This window comes from Eulemur rufifrons, chromosome 8 (assembly GCF_041146395.1).
Source record: "Eulemur rufifrons isolate Redbay chromosome 8, OSU_ERuf_1, whole genome shotgun sequence".
Classification (NCBI taxonomy): Eukaryota; Metazoa; Chordata; class Mammalia; order Primates; family Lemuridae; genus Eulemur; species Eulemur rufifrons.
In genome coordinates this window covers 12,633,925-12,651,506 of record NC_090990.1, presented here as the reverse complement: position 1 = coordinate 12,651,506, position 17,582 = coordinate 12,633,925, and the positions used below count along the sequence as shown (strand labels likewise).

The following is a 17,582-nucleotide window of genomic DNA, read 5'->3' as shown; positions in this document are numbered from 1 at the left end:
TATCGTTAGGGGGACGACGGTGACCATGGTGGCGATGGTGATGGTGATTACGGTGATGACAGTGATGATGATGAACACGATGGTGACTTCTTGCTAAAAGAGACGTTTGTACCAAAAAAAAGAGGACATTGCTGAGAGGCTGGGCTCTGTTCCCTCCACCCCCCTCCACCCAACCACCCTCCATCATGAACATTAAAATCTGTCAACTGGGGACAATAATCCCCGGAAATGCTGGGAGCCCTGGCCCAACTGCACGCTTTACCCCGGTGGGAGGAAGTGCCTTGAGCTCCTGGGACAGCAGCTGCCTCCTCTGCAGCCAGGGGAGGGAGGAGGGAAGAAGGGACCGAGTATTTATGGGTTCCTTTTATGGGCAAGGCCTTCTGCAAAGGGCTTTACCCATCTCATTTCCTTTTCATCTGACCTACAACCCTGTAGGGTCAGTCTAATTATCTCCATTTTATGGATGACAAAGCTGGACTCAGAGAGGTGACAGGACCAGCCAAGGTCACACAGCCCCTAAACGGAGGCGCTAACACCCAAGCCCTGGGCTCGCTGGTCCTTTCTACGGCATTTGTGCTGATGGGGTCAAGACCATAAAACCAACCGTCTTTCCCAAATGTCTGAAACTATCCCCCAAGTCCAAGTCCCACCAGCACTCTGGCTTCAAACCTCAGCCGGGAGCACCTCCGCCTGGAAGCCTACCTGGTTTTTCCTGCCTAGCTCCGGCCCTATAGTCCTCCACTTTCTGCCACAGGTACAGACCCATAGGGGCTTGCAGGGGCCCCATCCTGGCCAGGCCAGGATTCAAAATGGGTCACAAAAGGGATCATCTCAGAAACCTGTGCCTTCCCGGGAAACACCCCTTGTGCTGCGGCAGGAATGGCTGTGGGCCAAACCTCCCGGGGAATCAAAGCTAATTTTCGGTTGTTTGGGAGATAGCTCCTCAGTGACTCACTGCTTGGATTCTCGTATGCCACGCCAGGAGCCAGGGGCTGCCAGGAGATGCCCTTGTTAAAATCAAAAGGAAACAGTGAGCAAAGGTCTCCCTTCTCAGGAGACGTTGACTCACAGCTGCTGGGTGACCCTGGGCAGGTAGACTCCCCTCTCTGGCCCCAAGTCTTCTCTAAAGTGGGCCGAGAGGAGCCCAGCATAAGAGTCCCAGGAGGAATTATTAGCAGGAAATGAATGGGAGGGGCAGGTGTTTACTGGGCTTTACTCTCGTGTTAAAAACCTTTCATCCCAAATCCCAGCCACAGGATCCCTCCCCTGCCTACTCGGAAACCTGCCCGGGACTCTCGCCTCTGCCCGGGCGGGGTGAAGGCATCTGTGTCGGGAATCCTTCCTGTCTGGGTAGGAGACCCAGCCTTGGCCGGTTTGGTCTCCTCTGCAGGAAGGGAGGCTGACTCCTGGCCTCAAACCGGCTCCTGAAGCCTGAAGCCTGGTGGTTAAGCTCAGGGCCGCAGCACGGCTTGTCATGGGCCCTGGCCACTTTTGGCTCCGTGGGTCCTTTCCACCATATTAAAAAATATATTAATAATTAAATTTTACGACTGTATTGGTTTGAAGGCAAATATAATCCAGGCTGGATTATACTCAATCTTCTTCTGATTTTATAAGAAATTAAAACATTCTGGGGGGGGTGGCCTCTAAAAGTATCACGGGTCTCAGCATTGCACCTCCTGTGCCCAAAAGATAAGGTGGCCCTGGTTGGGCCATCTGGGCCCAAATTCTGGCTCACCTTTTACTTAAGCGTGGTGCCTCAGTTTCTCCCTCTGTGAAATGGGCGTGATCGTAGCACTCATGTCATGGGGCTGTTTGAGGGCTTGCTGTGATCTCGCTTGCGAGGGGCTCGGCACGGCGCCTGGCACATAGGAAGCACTTGGCGAGGGCCAGCTGCCTGGTGGCACTGGAGTTTTCCACCCTCCTGGGAAGGAGGCAGGGGGGTGTCTTCTATCCCCATCATACGGACAGGACCACTGAGGTTCCACGTAAGGGAAGGACCTGCCCGAGGCCACACCGTAAGTGGGACTCCAGGACTCCAAGGCCACGGACCCAGCAGCTCCCTGGCCCTGCGCCCTGATGGACGTGGCCGGTCAAGTTATCCCGGCCACAGATGAGGACATGGAGGATGGTGGAGGGGGGTGGCCGGCCAGGGCAACGGCATCACCAGTTCTGCCTAAGTGGAAACACAGAAACAGGACAGACGTGGCCCTTGGTACTTCCAGGCTGTGACAATCGAAGTCTCTCAGTCTCTCTGGGCCCCGGTTGCTGCAACAGTCAAGTGCAGATGAGGAAAAGATACCAAGAACAAAAAGCACGTGCACGGCCCCTGGCTCACAGCTCAGTCGGGGAAGCGAGCCACAGGGCTGCCTGCCCCCGACCCCGGCACCACCCGGAAGCAGAGCCCACAGGCCCCAGCTGGCCCCTCCTCTGGGGACCGGGCCAAAGTGTCAGACCTGGCAGGATCGTTGCATCACTGGGCACTCAGGGGTTAATGACGGGGAGTGGACAGGACCTGGGTATTTAACTACTTGGGAGGCACCCTGAAACCAGAGGTGCCCCTGCTGCTTTCCCCTGCTGGCTCCTCTGCCCCTCTCGCCTCCCCCCAGGATGAAGCCTCCCCCTGTCCTCACCTTCCTTTGCCTCCTGGGTAAGTGACCTACGTGACCTTTGGCCTTCCCCAGGACGCCCCTGGGCCCGGCCCTGCAGAGGGTGTGGTGGGTGCCAGACGCTGGAGGCCACCCCCTTTCTGCCACCAGGGTGGTCCTCAGGCCAGTCCTGCCCCAGCCAGCAGTGGCAGGAGGGAGGGCAGAGGGGGAGGAGATGCAGCCCCGCGCAGGGTGGGGGCGGGGGACGGGGCTGGCGGACCCCCTGGGCACACCTGGGGCTCCCTCCCCACCCTCGCTTCCATTTTTGGTTCCAGCCTGCCTCGCTGGGCAGGAACTGGCCCCACTGCGAAGTCAGGAGGGCCCAGGGGACGTCGGGGAAGTCAGCCAAGGGGGTTAGCAAACGTGTGGTGGCCTCCGATGAGAGTGAGGGGACACAGTGCTCCTGGGGGTGCTGGTGGAGCCCCCAGAAGGGCCCGATGAGTGACATTCTGGGAGGGGATGGGGGGTGGCTCTGATGCAACAGTGTCGTCGGCCATGTTGTGACTCATCACCACTGCCGATGTGAGAGGCCTGCGCTGTGGGGGACGAGCCCACCCGCACAGGTGGAAAGACACTGGAATCCGGGATCAATCGGATTTGAGAGGACTCAGGAGCGCTGGCTGCAGAGGGTGGGGGCCCTGAGGGTCTGGCAGTCCCGGCCTTCCCTCCGCAGTGGCCCTGGCCGGCGGGAACCTGGTCCAGTTCGGGGTGATGATCGAGAGGATGACAGGCAAGTCGGCGCTGCAGTACAACGACTACGGCTGCTACTGCGGCATCGGTGGCTCCCACTGGCCAGTGGACCCCACGGACTGGTGAGGAGGCGGCCGGCAGGGGACCTCTCTGGGCGGAGGAGCCGGGGGCAGCCCCTGGGAGGAGGGAGGGTCTGGGGCACCGAGAAAGTGGGGGCTGACCTTCCTCTGAGGTCGTCTGGGCCCCCAGCAGCCCTGGTCCGGCCCAGCCGGGCTCACAGGCCCCTCCAGGCCGACCGTGACCCTTGCAGGTGCTGCCACGCCCACGACTGCTGCTACGGGCGTCTGGAGAAGCTGGGCTGTGAGCCCAAGCTGGAGAAGTATCTCTTCTCTGCCAGCGGGCACAGCATCTTCTGCGGTAAGTGGAAAGCCCGGGAGTGACCCAGACACCTGGGGGACAGCTTAAGACAGGAACCTCCTCCCGATGGTGACTTCGGGCCTCACTGGGGCCAGAGCCTGGGCTGAGGCGTGGGGTTTCCCGTCACCACGTAATAGCGGGGAGGCCCAGAAGCTCACCGGGACCCCTGGCTCCTACCTCGGGCCCAGGCGCTTCCTCCCCACCCAGAGACACTCCCAGCTCCAGCCTCGGGTGACAGGAACAGAGCCGGCAGGTCTGAGCCGGCCGAGGAGCTGGACTCACACACCCCTCCCGGGGCCTGGGCAGGAGCTGAAGGTGAGGTGGCTCAGAGCAGGCTGGGGCTTTGATTTGGGACAGCAGACCCTGTTCCCAAAGGCGGATTCCCCCACCGGGGCTGTCAGGCTGGGCCCATGTGCTCAACTTCACCACGTCCAATGTCCACTCGGACCGATTAGCTTTCCTCCAGTCCCTGGCCTGGGGACGCAGCCTAAGCCAAGTGAGCGTGGAGGGGCCCAGATCCGAGAGCCAGGCCCTCCTCCTGCCACAACGCCAGGCACAGCCTGGAAGGAGGGCAGGGCCTGGCAGTCGTGGGGTGCAGCAGAAGGACCTGGAAGGTCAGCGCAGAAGACTCAGCTCAGACCTGCAAGGTGTGTCCTGGGGGAGGGGCAGGACCAGAGCCACCAAGCAGAGCTGGCTCAGAGCTTCTCCTGCAGCCACCGCTCGGCAGGGCAGCCGTGTCAGGCAGTGAGCTCCCTGCGTCTGGGGGTTCATGCAAGGCCAGGTGGCCACCTGTCAGCATCAGTGAGGGAGGACCCAGGTGGGTGGGGACACAAGCTCTGGATTCTACTCGAGTCTTCGCCTTCTACCTGCCATGTGACTCTGGGCACGTGACCTCGGGAAAGCCTCTGCTTCCTTGTCTGTGAAAGGGAGACGATCACACCCATTTCCCCGGCTCCTTCCGGCTCCTGGCAAGAACTCCCCCGAAGGAGGCTGACTGACCAGAATGAAGCCCCTTCCCACTCTCAGTTTTGCTGAAACAGCAGGCACGGGCAGGACCCTCCCCCGGGCCGAGCTGTGGGAGGCAGTCTTGTGGCGGGGAGCCAGAGCCACTCTGGGCAGACAGAGGCAGCTGCAGCCGAGGGAGGAGGGGAAGCCCTTGGGCCCCTTGCCCTGCAGGGCTGACGCTGGCGGGTCAGGGTGGACATCTGACTCCCAGACTGGGCGTGGGCAGGAAAGGGGGCTCTATCCACTGTGATGGGGACAGGCAGAGGGCCCCGAGCAGGCCCCCAGCTTTGGTCCCAGTGGCCTCCAGCCTGGGTGCAAGCCACCCTGGGGCACACACAGGCCATCCGGATGGGGCTGCTGTCGTCTGGTAGCTTTCGTCTGCTTGATGGCCACAACCCACCAGCAGCAATGCACCACACCTGGGAGGGAGTTGCCTAGAAACCCTCCAGGGCTGGGGGCAGGTGACAGCCAGCGGACCAAGTGGCCTCCCTGGGGTGGCAGAGGGCCAAGGGCAGTCAGGGTGGGCTTGGGAGGGGAAGGAGCGACAGTGAGGGCAAACTTCCAGCGTGCCCTGCCCTTGCCTCTCACCGTCCCTGAGACACCGTGAGCGTGGCCCCCATCCCACAGGGCTGGGAACAAGGACCCAAGAGCAGCCAGGAGCTGTCCTGTCTGTGTCTGAGAGCCCTGAACCCCCCGCGGGCCCTGACTCACTTTGTCCCACCCAGCCGGCAAAACCGCCTGCCAGCGGCAGACCTGCGAATGTGACAAGAGGGCTGCCCTCTGCTTTCGCCACAACCTGGGCACCTACGACCGCAAATACGCCCATTACCCCAACAAGCTGTGCACCGGGCCCACCCCGCCCTGCTAGGGCCCTGCTGGGCCTCCTCCCTGCCGCCCCCGGGGGCCGCCTCAGGCTGCCGTGGTCCCAGGCAAGGCCCTCCCTCTGGAAAATTCCTTTCCTGCAAACCCATCCCTCCCGAGAGCTTGCAGACACGGCCTGGACCACCCCCGGCCTCCCAGGCTATACCTTCTCCCCCGAGGAGCCCTGCCCAGGGGCCTGGCACCCTGTGGCAGCCAGAAGACGCCGTAGCAAACTCCTGGGACCTCCGTGCCCTCTTCTCAATAAGTGAATGATGTTTCCCTATAGTTCTAATACGCTTCGATTCTCAGATTCTATCACTCTAGGATTTAATTAGGCCTCAGTTTCATTTATTCTTTCATTCATTAACTTTCTCTGAGCACCTACCGTGCGCCAGGGACATGCTAAGCACTGGAACACGGTGGGAACAAAGCTGGCGTGGGCGGCTCCGTCTGCGATCCCAACGTGAAGTCCTTTTAACTTCCCATGACAGAAAGTTTTTGTGCTTCTCCTTTTCGAACATTCTGTAATACAATCTTATCTAAGATAACAATGGCAATCTCTGGAAGGAGTAATTTTGGCCATATGGCTTCATGTGAGAAGCATGAAAAATACCAACCTAAAAATATTGTCCCCACTGGGTCATCAGGCCTCAAATCCCCACCATGGGCAAAGTCAGGTTAAGAGTGAAAAGCAGTTTCACATCATGTCGTCCAAACCCCTTCACTGACAGACAGGCGTCTGGGGGCCAGAAATGCCCGAGGGGACTCCTCACTCCCAGGCCCTTCCTTTCTTCATGCTCTGGTGTGGCCACGTTCACCAGACCCGATAGCTGTCACCTAGGGAAGACCAGGGTGCCCAGAGCAGGCCACTGTGAGGACACAGCCGGGTCAGCCTCCTGATCCAGGGAGAAAAGGGGAAAAGAGTTCCACATCGTGGGCCGACTCCCACCTCCTGACTCCGCAGCTGTGAAAAGTGTAGCGCACCAAGGACTCCCAGCAGGAGGAAGGCAGCCCGTCTGCAAGCAGTATGGCTCCGCAGACGTCACTTCTAAATGCAGATGTGACATCTCCGTTATCTGTTCATGCTGATGAAATCCTACGTGTGACAGTGGACGAGCCACTCAATGGCACGAAGCACCTGCAAATGCATTGCACAGGGCAAGCTCTCAGCGGACACTCGATAAACCGTTCACTCCCTGCTTCCTCTTCATGGCGTGTGTGCGACATTCAGGACTTCGAAGGCAGGAAAGAGCCCGAAGAAATCAAAGGGGCGCATAGTCATGACCTTTAAAAGCTGAAAAACTCTGTGCTAGCAAAAGAAAGTTGGGGACGGGGCAGATATGTGCGCTCAGCTGTCGTAACCGACTCAAATCCTTGGCAAAGCAGCATCGGGAGACCAGGTCTGAAAGCAAAAGTGGCTCGTGTGGGGGAAGCAGGTGGCCGCGGGTGCTGGGAAAACTGGTCCTGAGGCGCCCTCTGGTGTCCATCCAGAGCTGGTGCAATGGGTCCTCTCGCACTTTCAATGGGTGGCTGAGAGAGCACCAAAGGCCTCACAACCACCTTAGGACCGTGGTGCCGCTGCAGCCACAGGAAACACAGGAAGGAGCTGTCTGGGCAGGATGGAGAGAGGTAACATCCTGGACATGATGGATTTAAGGTACCAATGGGACAAGTACCTGGTGACCTCACAGTTGCATAGCTTTCTGACAAAGTGAAAATTGGAACTTAAGACCAAGACCCCCGTGCAGCCTGTTGCGACCCTTGCCCGCACCCACCAACCCGGGCTATGAGTCCTTTGGCCACAGACCAGCTCTTATCCTTTGCTTTCCCAGGGCTCAGTAAATGTTCAATGCATGAATCAAGCGGTCTGTCTAGATTCTGTGTGCGCGAGTGTGTGTGTCTACAGTACAATCACTTAATTCCCAGAAGGAGACTTGTGAAAAGGACTGAAAAAGGAAAGGAGAACCCTGACCTGGAAGCCAGAGGTCCCGGTGCAGACACTTGCTCTGCCGCTCAGCAGCAGGGGGTCTGTGTCAGAGCCTTGCTGCTCAGGGTGGTCTAACCGGGCAGTGCGGCGCAGCAGGGGTCTTGTTGCAAATGCAGAATCCCGGCCCTGCCGGAGACCTGCTGAGTCAGTATCTGTAGGCTAACAAGACCCCCAGGGGATTCGTGTGCACCTTAAAATCTACAAAGTGCTGATAAATGTCACAGCCTCAGTCTCTGCCTTTGTCAAATGGAACAGTGACACTTCCCTGGCAGGTTGGTTGTGGCAGGGTTTGAATAGGTTAGCCTGTGTGAACGTGCACAAGTAATGCCTGGCCCAAAACAGGCGTTTGCGTTCTGCGGATGAATGAATGGTAGTCGTACCGATAGCTAACATTTATTAAGCACATGGCATTTGCCGGGCACTGTTGTGAGTGATTAGTATTAATTCACTGAATGCGTGAAGGAGGCAAGGGAGCCACAAGGCTGGGAAGGGGACACTGTTACCTAGATGTTTCATAGCTTGCCTCTCCGGGTTTGATGGGTTCTACACCAGCAAGTTCTACGACAGAACTAAGAAGAGAGTATCAGGACCCCCATCCTTCATCACCTCCATCGTGTCCACGGATGCCACACAGCTTGGTTTTCATGTCACTCCTCTGCCTCTGAACCATCAGTGGCTCCCGGTTGTCCACCAGCCCCGGGCATTCAAGGCTTGGTAGATCATCTGCTTTTCCAGCCTTTTCCAGCCGCATCTATTCTCCTACGCGACGTGCCCACTGCTTTCCAACCTTCACACCTTCGTGACTGAAATCCACGGGCTTTAAGTGACACTCAGATGCCACCTTTCCACGATGCTTTTCCAACTGGAGCAATTTCGCCCTTCTCTGAACTGCCAAGCAATGTGTTTATACCTTTCCTAGTGCTGCTTACCCCAGTTATCTGGATTCTTGTACAGTGGAGACAGACTGCCCTGGGTTCAAATCCTGCCTCTGCTACCAATCCGTGATCTTGGGCCAGTTATTTATTCCTTCAATCTATGTGTAAAATGGGAATAGAACCATTAGCCTCAAGGGATGGTGTGAAGGTTTAAATGGGACAATGTATTCAAGGAACCTGGGGCTATAGACCCTCCATCCACGCCAGTTCACCTGTATTTTTGTTCCCCTATTGCATTCGTCACGCAGTAAGTGCCAAACATTAATAAGTATCTGTTCGGTTGAAGCCACGGGTACAAAACAACTGGGATTATTTTAGGGAAGTGGCATCACACATATGGTAAGTTGCTGACTTACTTGGGCAGCCTGTTGGCTCACTACCTCTCAGCACTGCTCATTTATCATAAATGGACACGCTTGGAAATCCACGGGTTTTGCTTATGCTAGTCCTTCAGCCCAACATGCCTTCGCTCCCTCTCTCTGCACCCCACCTCCCCTCTCACGCCTAGTCCAAGTGGCACTTCCTCCACCAGGCCTTGCCTGATTTCCCTGCTGAACTTGCGGAACTCCCCAGTATCTCCTTGAGGGCACGTGTTCTCCTGGGTCAGGTCACATCGGATCAGAGCTAAATGTCCACTTTCCTTCTGGAACTGGAAGTGTTTTGAGGGCAGGGTCCCTGACTGTTTCAAAGCCCAGAAATGAGGACCCACACCCAGAACTTCAGCAAATGAGGGATGGGTTCTTGGACATTTGGATAAGAGAATAAATTGAATAGAAGCGGAATTATCTTGAGGCAGCCAAGTCCCTCTACCATAGCGAGGTTCAGGTAAGTTTCTCCAAGGTGGAAGATGTTTCCTTCTGCCAAGTCAGAATCACGCAGTGGCAGGACTCTCGATCCTTTTCAACCAGAAGTTCCAGATCTCTGCATCACTCTGGTCTGAGAATACCCGTTTTGTCCAGCAGTCCAGCCAAACCCATGTTGGAACAGGGCATTTTATGAACCGTACTGTACCTCGAGCCACACATACTCTGCTTGTATGCATTGGGAAAGGCCAGGTGTTTGCGGCATTGTCTGGCTGATGAGTAACTCTGAACCCCTGGGGTTTCGACCAGGCTTCTCCAAGGCAGCCACGAGCGGTTAAGTCCTCAGAACACTTCCTGGCCCTTAAAGGCTCATCCAATCTCCCAGACAGCACCTTACAAGTCAACTAGTCCAACCGCTGCCCAGGCAGGACGCCCCTCTCACCCTAAGAAAGTGGCCACCTGGCCCCAGCTGAATCCTGAAAGGAATTAAGTTAGAGGCCGTGAAAGTTTTTCAGTGGTCTGGAGGCAGCACCTAAATTGGGACATGACTTTGTCCATAGCAGGATCTTTCCGAAAGAACCTGACTTAGGTTCAAGGTCCAGCTCCTCACGGGCTCAGGAACTGGATGGTGTTCGTCCACCCAGAGACGATGGGCCTCTCAGTTGCGGACTGAAGAAAAATCACACAAGGAAGATAGTTTAAGTGGCTGTGGGAGAATTTCCTTGCCAGTAGCTGGAATATTTTCTTTTATCCAGGAAACCATCCTAGCCTAGGGTGCCAATTCAGAAGGCTGCTTATCGAGTACAGAATTAAGAACAGAGTGGGAGTCTCAAAGTCACCATCATGAGGACTCAGTGCAGTCTGGAAAGTCAGCCCCATGACCTCTTGACTGACCAGAGTCCCCACGCGGACGCAGTGAGGGACTCCCCTCCCTCGGGGTTCCCGTGGGTGCCCTTCCCTCTTCCTGTTTCATGAGTGCCCCAGACACCCCTGCCACGTGTGTCTGGGGGCGTGAGCCTCCTCCTGGAATGGGGTCAAACCAACCCCCAGAGTTCTAGAGGAAGCCCAGGGTAGCAGCTGACAGACAACTGCTCCGTATTTAGACAATTTCAAATTAGCAGAGATGCTCTTAGATACCCAGCAGAAATCCTAAGTGTTCAGTCTTTCAGAATGGCTCTGTCGGCGTGTGTGGTGGCCAGACTTCAGCACTAAAGCTAAAATCCGCTGTCCCAAGCAACTCTACAGCTAGAACACTCTGACACATGCGCACATCTTCCACACACAAGTCTCTAGAAAAGAAACTTCCCAGGACATTCTCTGTCTCTCTCGCTCACTCAAACGGTGGTCAGATACAAGAACAACCTGAAACTTTGTTTTTAAACTAGAATTTATTGGTATACAAAACTCCATTTCATAGATAAAGTGGCACATCTTTGCAGCTTCTATTGCACCAAGTATTGAAGATTAAAAACACAAAAAAAGAAACATTTGGTTTTGAAAACACTGCAAATAGCCAAGTACAGTACTTTGGTAAATAAAAAATAAAATGGTTCAGATGAACACAATCTGTGGAAGGAAGCCACGAAGGGGAAAGGAACTATGGACCTCAGACAATCGTCACATTTCTCACCATCAAGCTCCATAGATAAGGCAAGACTTGCTAAGTCTATGGATCATGACCCCATGGAGGTCTTAAATATCTCCAGACTGAAGCTAGAACGAGCATAGTGCAATTAGAAAAAAGAGAAGGCCCTTTCTCCGCGGACACACTCGCCTCCTCCGTACAGGGGACTGACGCTCGCCGACACCTCCCCTCAGAAAGGGGAGCACGCAGGGGCGGAGTCTGGCTCCTGGCTCTTTTCTGCTTTCCTCTGAGCTCGGTGCTGGTGAAGGGTGCTGGAAGGGCAGCTAGGGAGGCCAAGGGCCCTTCCTGCCAGGAAAAATGAACCGTCCGAGTGGGAAACTGTGAGCAGCCTCTCACCAGCATTGCTCGAGGGACCTGCCAAAGGATCCAACCCGCAGCTGAGGCCTGTGACTGAGCTCAAATGATTGTCATGGACAGCTGGCACAGAGACCTGCTGGATGGTGACATGCAAAAGCCTAGAGCCAGACCATGGAGGTTTAGTCCAGTGGTCGCTACCTGCGTGGGGACCGGCACAGTGAGTGGAAGCAGCTTTGCTCTGTACCACAGGTACACCTGCCTAAAATAAATTCACTCTGCGAAAGTTCATGCTTTCAGACTCTTTACACTGGTACCAGCCCCTTCTCAAGTAATTCTGCAAGGATACTAAACATTTGCGTCAAGCCACAAAGTAGTCCTAACAAGGACAATTAAAGAGAGAGACTCTAGAGAGCAACCACTCAGAAAAAATAGTTAAGAGCCTGAGGTATGAAGGGGAATTTTAGCTTGGGACAAAAGAGGGCCAGGCCACCCACAAGGCACAGCTGTCCTGTGGCCCAGCTCAGCAGCACACGGTGAGCTACACACTGTACACACGCTCAGTGACCTGTGCTCCGTATCTCCACTCCCCCAAATGATCGATTTTCCCCTTTATAATTCACATTGATAGATTTGTTATAATTTAAACATGCCATCTAGATATTCAACAACGTCAGTGGAAAAATACCATTTACGTTAGAGCCAGGGAAACATCCTGTAAAAAGTGCCATTACTAAATCACCTCAGAACAACTGTCGAAGGCCCCCGAGTTTTAGAAACACCTGTTCTGAAAGCTGAGACGAATGAAACTGGGAATATTGAGAATGGCGAAACAGAACAACTGCACCAGACTCTGAGTCTAAAGGTTCGCTGTGACGAGACAGAGCCTTGGGGTAAAAAGGTGAAGAGCTGCGCATCTACCCAAAAAGAGCGTCGGAGAGGGCCACGCCACGGATGGGACACAAGGAAGCAGGACACTTCCTTCTCTTCCCCCCGCAAAGACCCTTTTGATCAGCATGACTTTCAGTCAACATTGACAAGGAATCCAAGTTTCCTTAACTGACCAGGTATTTCAGAGGTAAACTGAGAGCATTCTATGTTGACCCAGTAAAACCCAGGCAGAATCGAGAGAGTTTCTCAGAATAAGAGAAATTGCACATTCGCTACAGGGACTCACTACAAATAAGTTTCAGTGCCAAAGTCCATGTGACGATCTACATAAGCCGTGAGCAACTCCCTCCGCGACTTCACACGGCCCTCCTCCCGCCCGACCACCCTGTCGTTTCACACTGCACAGTTCCCGGGGGAAGCAGGCAGGGCGTTAGAGGCACCTACAGAAAGGCTCCCTCCGAGCCCAGCTCTGGCTGCCGCGAAAGGGAGATTCCACTTCACAAGCCCTCAGAACCAAAATGGCATTGGAAGTGTTTTCAGAGCTTATAAAAGAAACTACCGACAACTTTAACATTTAAAACTCACTCTGCCACAATTCCTCAACCGTACTTTGCTCCTGAAAATCTACGTTCATATTATTGAAAAACTAAATATACATATACATTCTACCTTTCTAATATCTCCTGGTGGCAACTATATTATTTAGAAGTTGTGGTTCTATGTTGTTTTTAATACATCTACCTCTCTAATTCAAAGTTGTTGCCACTAAAATTTTATTTATTTTGACCTTTAAAAAAAATCTTTTTTAAAATCCATAAAACCTTTATATACAGTTTATAAGACCAGTAAGCAGCTACGCACCGTTGCCCTACCCTTTTCTCCTGGCCACGCTACAAGCTACCATGACAATCCCACCTAACATAAATCTCTACCAGCCAAGATGTAACACAGAGGTTTAGATTGATCCAGTTCCTTGGAGTTCACATGAGTAACTGCGCTAGGGTTAACAGTCACTGACACTAGTCACCCCAGGACTAAACATACTTGACCTTCATTTGGGCTACCAGTGAAATAATTTTCAAGTGCCCACTAAGGCAACTAAGCATAGGGATTCCATCTGTCTTACTCACTGCAGTGAGACTGAGGCTGTGAATACGAAATTCAAACCCTTAGGCTAGAAGATATCATTGAAGTTGGGTGCATGTACCCCATTCCTAATAATTAACACACTAAACCCAGACCAATTGTAGCTGGAAAGCTATGAAATGGTAATAAAAGAAAATTACTAAAGTCATTTGATTAGTTTTTAAAACTACTGCTATTGTACCCCAGAAATGGTATTATCAGAATTAGGTAATTTATAAACAAATGTTCCCAATATTCTTTAGTAACTTTTTCTCAACTTCTAAAACCCAAGAGGGCTCAAGGACACCTTCATTAACCAAGTAAATAAAGCAATTCTACTATTTCTGACAATTGGTCTCCCTTAAGCTATTTCTGACTCCTAAATGTGAAGTTCTGTTACACAGTCTTGATCTTTCTGACAGGATCTGGTCTTCTGCACACAAGCTGTACGAAACAGACAGGAAAGTGTTCATTCAGAAAAGCTCTGCCAGTCAGGAATCGGCCCAGAGTTGAAAACCAAGGGAAGAACAAATCCTAAAGCACCGGATCCCACTTCCTTAGAGTAAGGCCACAACAGTCCTTCACGTGTTTGGACTGAGTACAGCACTAGAGCCTCAGACTCAGGACTCTGCAATGTGCAGAGCAAAAAAATATGTGGTTTTTAAAACCTGCTAAATACTACAAAGTACTGTACCCAGGAAGAAGCCCAAACCACAATGTCCTGGGAGCAGCTCCAAGAGACTACTGATGCTCCATCCACAGAAAGCCACCAAAATCAAACAAAAAATCAAAAGGCATCATCATTAAAACTGCAGAAAGGAAATGGCCTACTGGACAATTCAATGAACCGAGGGCCTGCCAGCCAGTATGGCTACACATGTCAAAACATTTTTAGTTTGCCTCCAAATTTTTATAATTTTGAAATCTGAGGGGTAGGGGAGATAACTAAAAATTTGCCTTTTGACCCAGCATATATTATCTGCCCAAATATTAGGTCCCCAAAAGGCAAAGACTACCCAAGACTGGTCTCCTCATACATTACAGTTTTACAGTTCAAGTCCACCTAATTCAGTTTTTGGAATGACATCTCTCCTCTGTCCAAATCTATTTCAGAACTGCAGTCATTCAAAGACCTTAACCAAAGTATGTTCTCCTCCTTGCTGGTCCAACCTAAATCACTGACAACTTCCAGCAGATGCTGGAGAGTTTTCCCAATATCAAAATAACAAACAGGGCTTAAACAAAAAGAAATAAACGTGGCATTTTATGAGATTTCATTTCCACAATACTAAGCAAGTTTACCAACCTATAAGGTCAAGTTATCCTTTATTTCTCTTTCTAACTCTAGAGTAACAGAGAAGAAAATACACATTTATTTAAAATGTGAACATGAAAAACCTTACTCTTCCAGATTTCTCCTTCTTAAGATTCCTCCAAGGCAAAACCCCAGGGATCCCGTCTCCCTCTACGACTACAGACCCTGCTCTACATACTAACAGAATTCCAGAACTGCATCACAAGCAGTAACATGCTATTTTCCCATTGTCAGGGAACAAATACCCAAAAGCAGACACTATCGACTTCCCAGAAAGGCCCAGGCCTAATTAACAGTCAGGTGCATTTATCATATGGCTTGAGTGCAAATGAACTAACAGCACCTGCATCCCATCTGAAATAACGTCAGAACCAGGAAGGAAAGAAATGTAGTTTTTTAATTTCTACCCTGACTACAAGCCCCAACCCTCACATCATATTACTTTGGGAAAACAATTCCTGAATTATTATCTGAGTAATTCAGATTAGAAGAAAATTAAATCTAAACACGTTCCTGAGTTGGAGATCATTTATAAACTACCCTATTTGTTAATATCTGTTTGAAAATGAAATAGAAACTAAGGAAACTTGTCATTCTGAATTTCTAACAATCACTCTAAACTACTTCACGAACAATTACAGCAAAATTCACCCCCAGTGTTAAAGGAAAGATCCCAGGATCACTGAACTCTGACTTTCAGGGCAAATAAAACTACACTTAAAAGGTTTTTCCTGACCTATTCATCCTTCCCTAAAACTCAGTATGTTATGTTTGTAGTACAGAACACGAATGGCTTCACTGCACTTTCATAAAACAAAACACACCACTGACAGAACTGAACAAAAAATAGGCAGCTTGAAGGAAACTAACTGTAGGTGAGCTTATGGGTGGGTTTTCTTGGTTGTGTTTCGTATTGTAAAAGGACGGCCTCGCTGGAAAGCCTGGGACGCAGCCTCCATTTTTCATCTGCTTTTGTTTTAACTCCCAGGAGGCCAGAGAGTCAGATGTTGAGAGCGGCAAAGGTCTTCACCAAGGTGACCTGTGTGTTCGCATCTGCTTCACTTCTGTTGTTGTCCCTGTGGCCACCCCTGCTCTCCAGGGCTTTATGACGGTGCCTCTCCTCCTGTCGTTTCTTCTTCTCCAGCCGCTGCTGCTCTCTCCTCTGCTTGTTTGCGACCTGAAAGAGAAGACCACAGGGGTGGGTCTCCAGGCACTGCTGACTCGGGCTGCCGCCGGCTGGAAAGGAGATGCTGGCTGACAGATGCAAAGGGCACAGACTGCTTTTCCACGAGAACAGAGAAAACCAGCCTAAGACACCAGAAATGCTTTATTTTCCATTACTGTTCAAATTTACATTTAAATTTATGTCCCCTTGCTGTGAACCAGCAAACAAAATCAATTCCATTCTTCTCATAAACCAATTCAAAATGACCAAAAGAAACAGTAACTCTAGTCCAGCAAGAGGTAACACTCAAACATGCCAGGGGACACCTTTCTCTATATAATTTAATTCGCCATGTAATTCTAACAAAATCCTCAGAAGCTTACTGCATCTTTGCCTCTGCCAGCGGCTTTTTACATTATGTGGTATTTTGAGCTCAGAACTTGTTGGTCAAAGTCTTTAAAATGAATTTCAAATTCAGTAAAACGAAGGATGTCACACACTACTTCTTAGAGTGCAGGGAGGGTGATGTACAACCTCTCTAGGAAGCACTTGATGATTTACCAGAAGCCTTAAAAAGATTCATCTATCCATGCCCTTTAACCTATTCATTCCTCTTCTGGGAATCTATCCAAGAAAATAATGCAAAAACCAAAGATTTATGCACAAAGTTGTTTATAGAAGATGAAGGCATTTATAAAAAATTTGAATTAACATGGGAAGAATTCATGCATACAGTTATGTCAGGTGGGAAAAGGAGGCTATACATTTGCACACATAGGATAATCTCAGGGTATATTTCCTCCCAATTATCAGTGCATTCACCAAAAGGACAAATGAGGTCTTCATTCTGCATCTTGATACACCTTTATGCGTGCCCCAGATTTTCCACAGTAACTACTTTTATTAATTAAAAGAAAAAGACAGCCGGGCTCGGTGGCTCACGCCTGTAATCCTAGCACTCTGGGAGGCCGAGGTGGGCGGATCGTTTGAGCTCAGGAGTTCGAGACCAGCCTGAGCAGGAGTGAGACCCCATCTCTACTAAAAATAGAAAGAAATTAGCTGGACAACTAAAAATATATAGAAAAAATTAGCCAGGTATGGTGGCGCATGCCTGTAGTCCCAGCTACTCGGGAGGCTGAGGCAACAGGATCGCTTGAGCCCAGGAGTTTGAGGTTGCTGTGAGCTAGGCTGATGCCACAGCACTCTAGCCAGGGCACTGTCTCAAAAAACTAAAAGAAAAAGACACACCAAAACGAATTTCAAGTGCCCACCATGGCCACAGAATTACCCCAGCCCACCACGTGCCCTCTGGACCCCACCCTTCATACCTTTGGGAGCTGGTTCTTATCTGCTTTGTGTTCTTCACTAGGGCTGGCCCGGGCCTTATTGTTTTCGGTCCTGCCTTCAGTTAAGCCCTGATTTCCAAAGATTCTGGCACCGCTGCCACCCTCCTCCCATAAGGGGCCACACTGCTTCAACACTCGACCACTGGGCTCAAGATTGTCCTCTGCATCTTCCAAAGAAAGACATTTCATTAAAATTTAAAGTAAATAAGAGAGTTACACAATGTGACCACCGTGTTAAATGACCAAGATTACCTGGGTCCCTAGATCACTGTCACCTGGGAAGCAAGTTTCCTTGAGACAAATTCCTAATATCAAGTCAATATGGTGGGAAACACAGGGAAAAAAATGATTGGTAAAATTTGGAAGATAAATTTTAAAATAACCTGTTAACCAGCCTTATGATCAGCTTCCCACCATCAGAGTGCTTTATTCTAATAACTACTTTTTAACATGAA

The 17,582-nt window shown here is 51.4% G+C and overlaps 2 protein-coding genes across 2 annotated transcripts in view; one reads left to right on the top strand and one right to left on the bottom strand.

The window, feature by feature from the left end:
- The first annotated feature begins 2,610 nt into the window (after positions 1-2,610).
- On the top strand, positions 2,611-5,628 carry LOC138389200 (group IIE secretory phospholipase A2). Its single transcript, XM_069477413.1, has 4 exons — positions 2,611-2,650; positions 3,322-3,460; positions 3,649-3,755; positions 5,486-5,628. The coding sequence occupies exons 1-4, from the start codon at positions 2,611-2,613 to the stop codon at positions 5,626-5,628; spliced, it is 429 nt and encodes a 142-aa protein (XP_069333514.1).
- Positions 5,629-10,760: 5,132 nt separating this feature from the next.
- OTUD3 (OTU deubiquitinase 3) overlaps positions 10,761-17,582 on the bottom strand; it is a 29,996-nt gene continuing 23,174 nt past the window's right edge. Inside the window, exons 7-8 of the mRNA XM_069479433.1 lie at positions 17,110-17,294; positions 10,761-15,793 (exon numbers count right to left, since the gene is read on the bottom strand). Of these exons, the coding sequence (XP_069335534.1) occupies positions 15,617-15,793; positions 17,110-17,294 (362 nt within the window). The 3' untranslated portion in view covers positions 10,761-15,616. The remainder of the gene's footprint in view (positions 15,794-17,109; positions 17,295-17,582) is intronic.

Bases quoted from the DNA above. Each gene is read 5' to 3' on its own strand.
- LOC138389200 (XM_069477413.1), top strand. From the start codon at position 2,611: ATGAAGCCTCCCCCTGTCCTCACCTTCCTTTGCCTCCTGG. The intron at 2,651-3,321 runs GTAAGTGACCTA...TTCCCTCCGCAG, and splicing joins CACCTTCCTTTGCCTCCTGG to TGGCCCTGGCCGGCGGGAAC. The intron at 3,461-3,648 runs GTGAGGAGGCGG...TGACCCTTGCAG, and splicing joins CCAGTGGACCCCACGGACTG to GTGCTGCCACGCCCACGACT.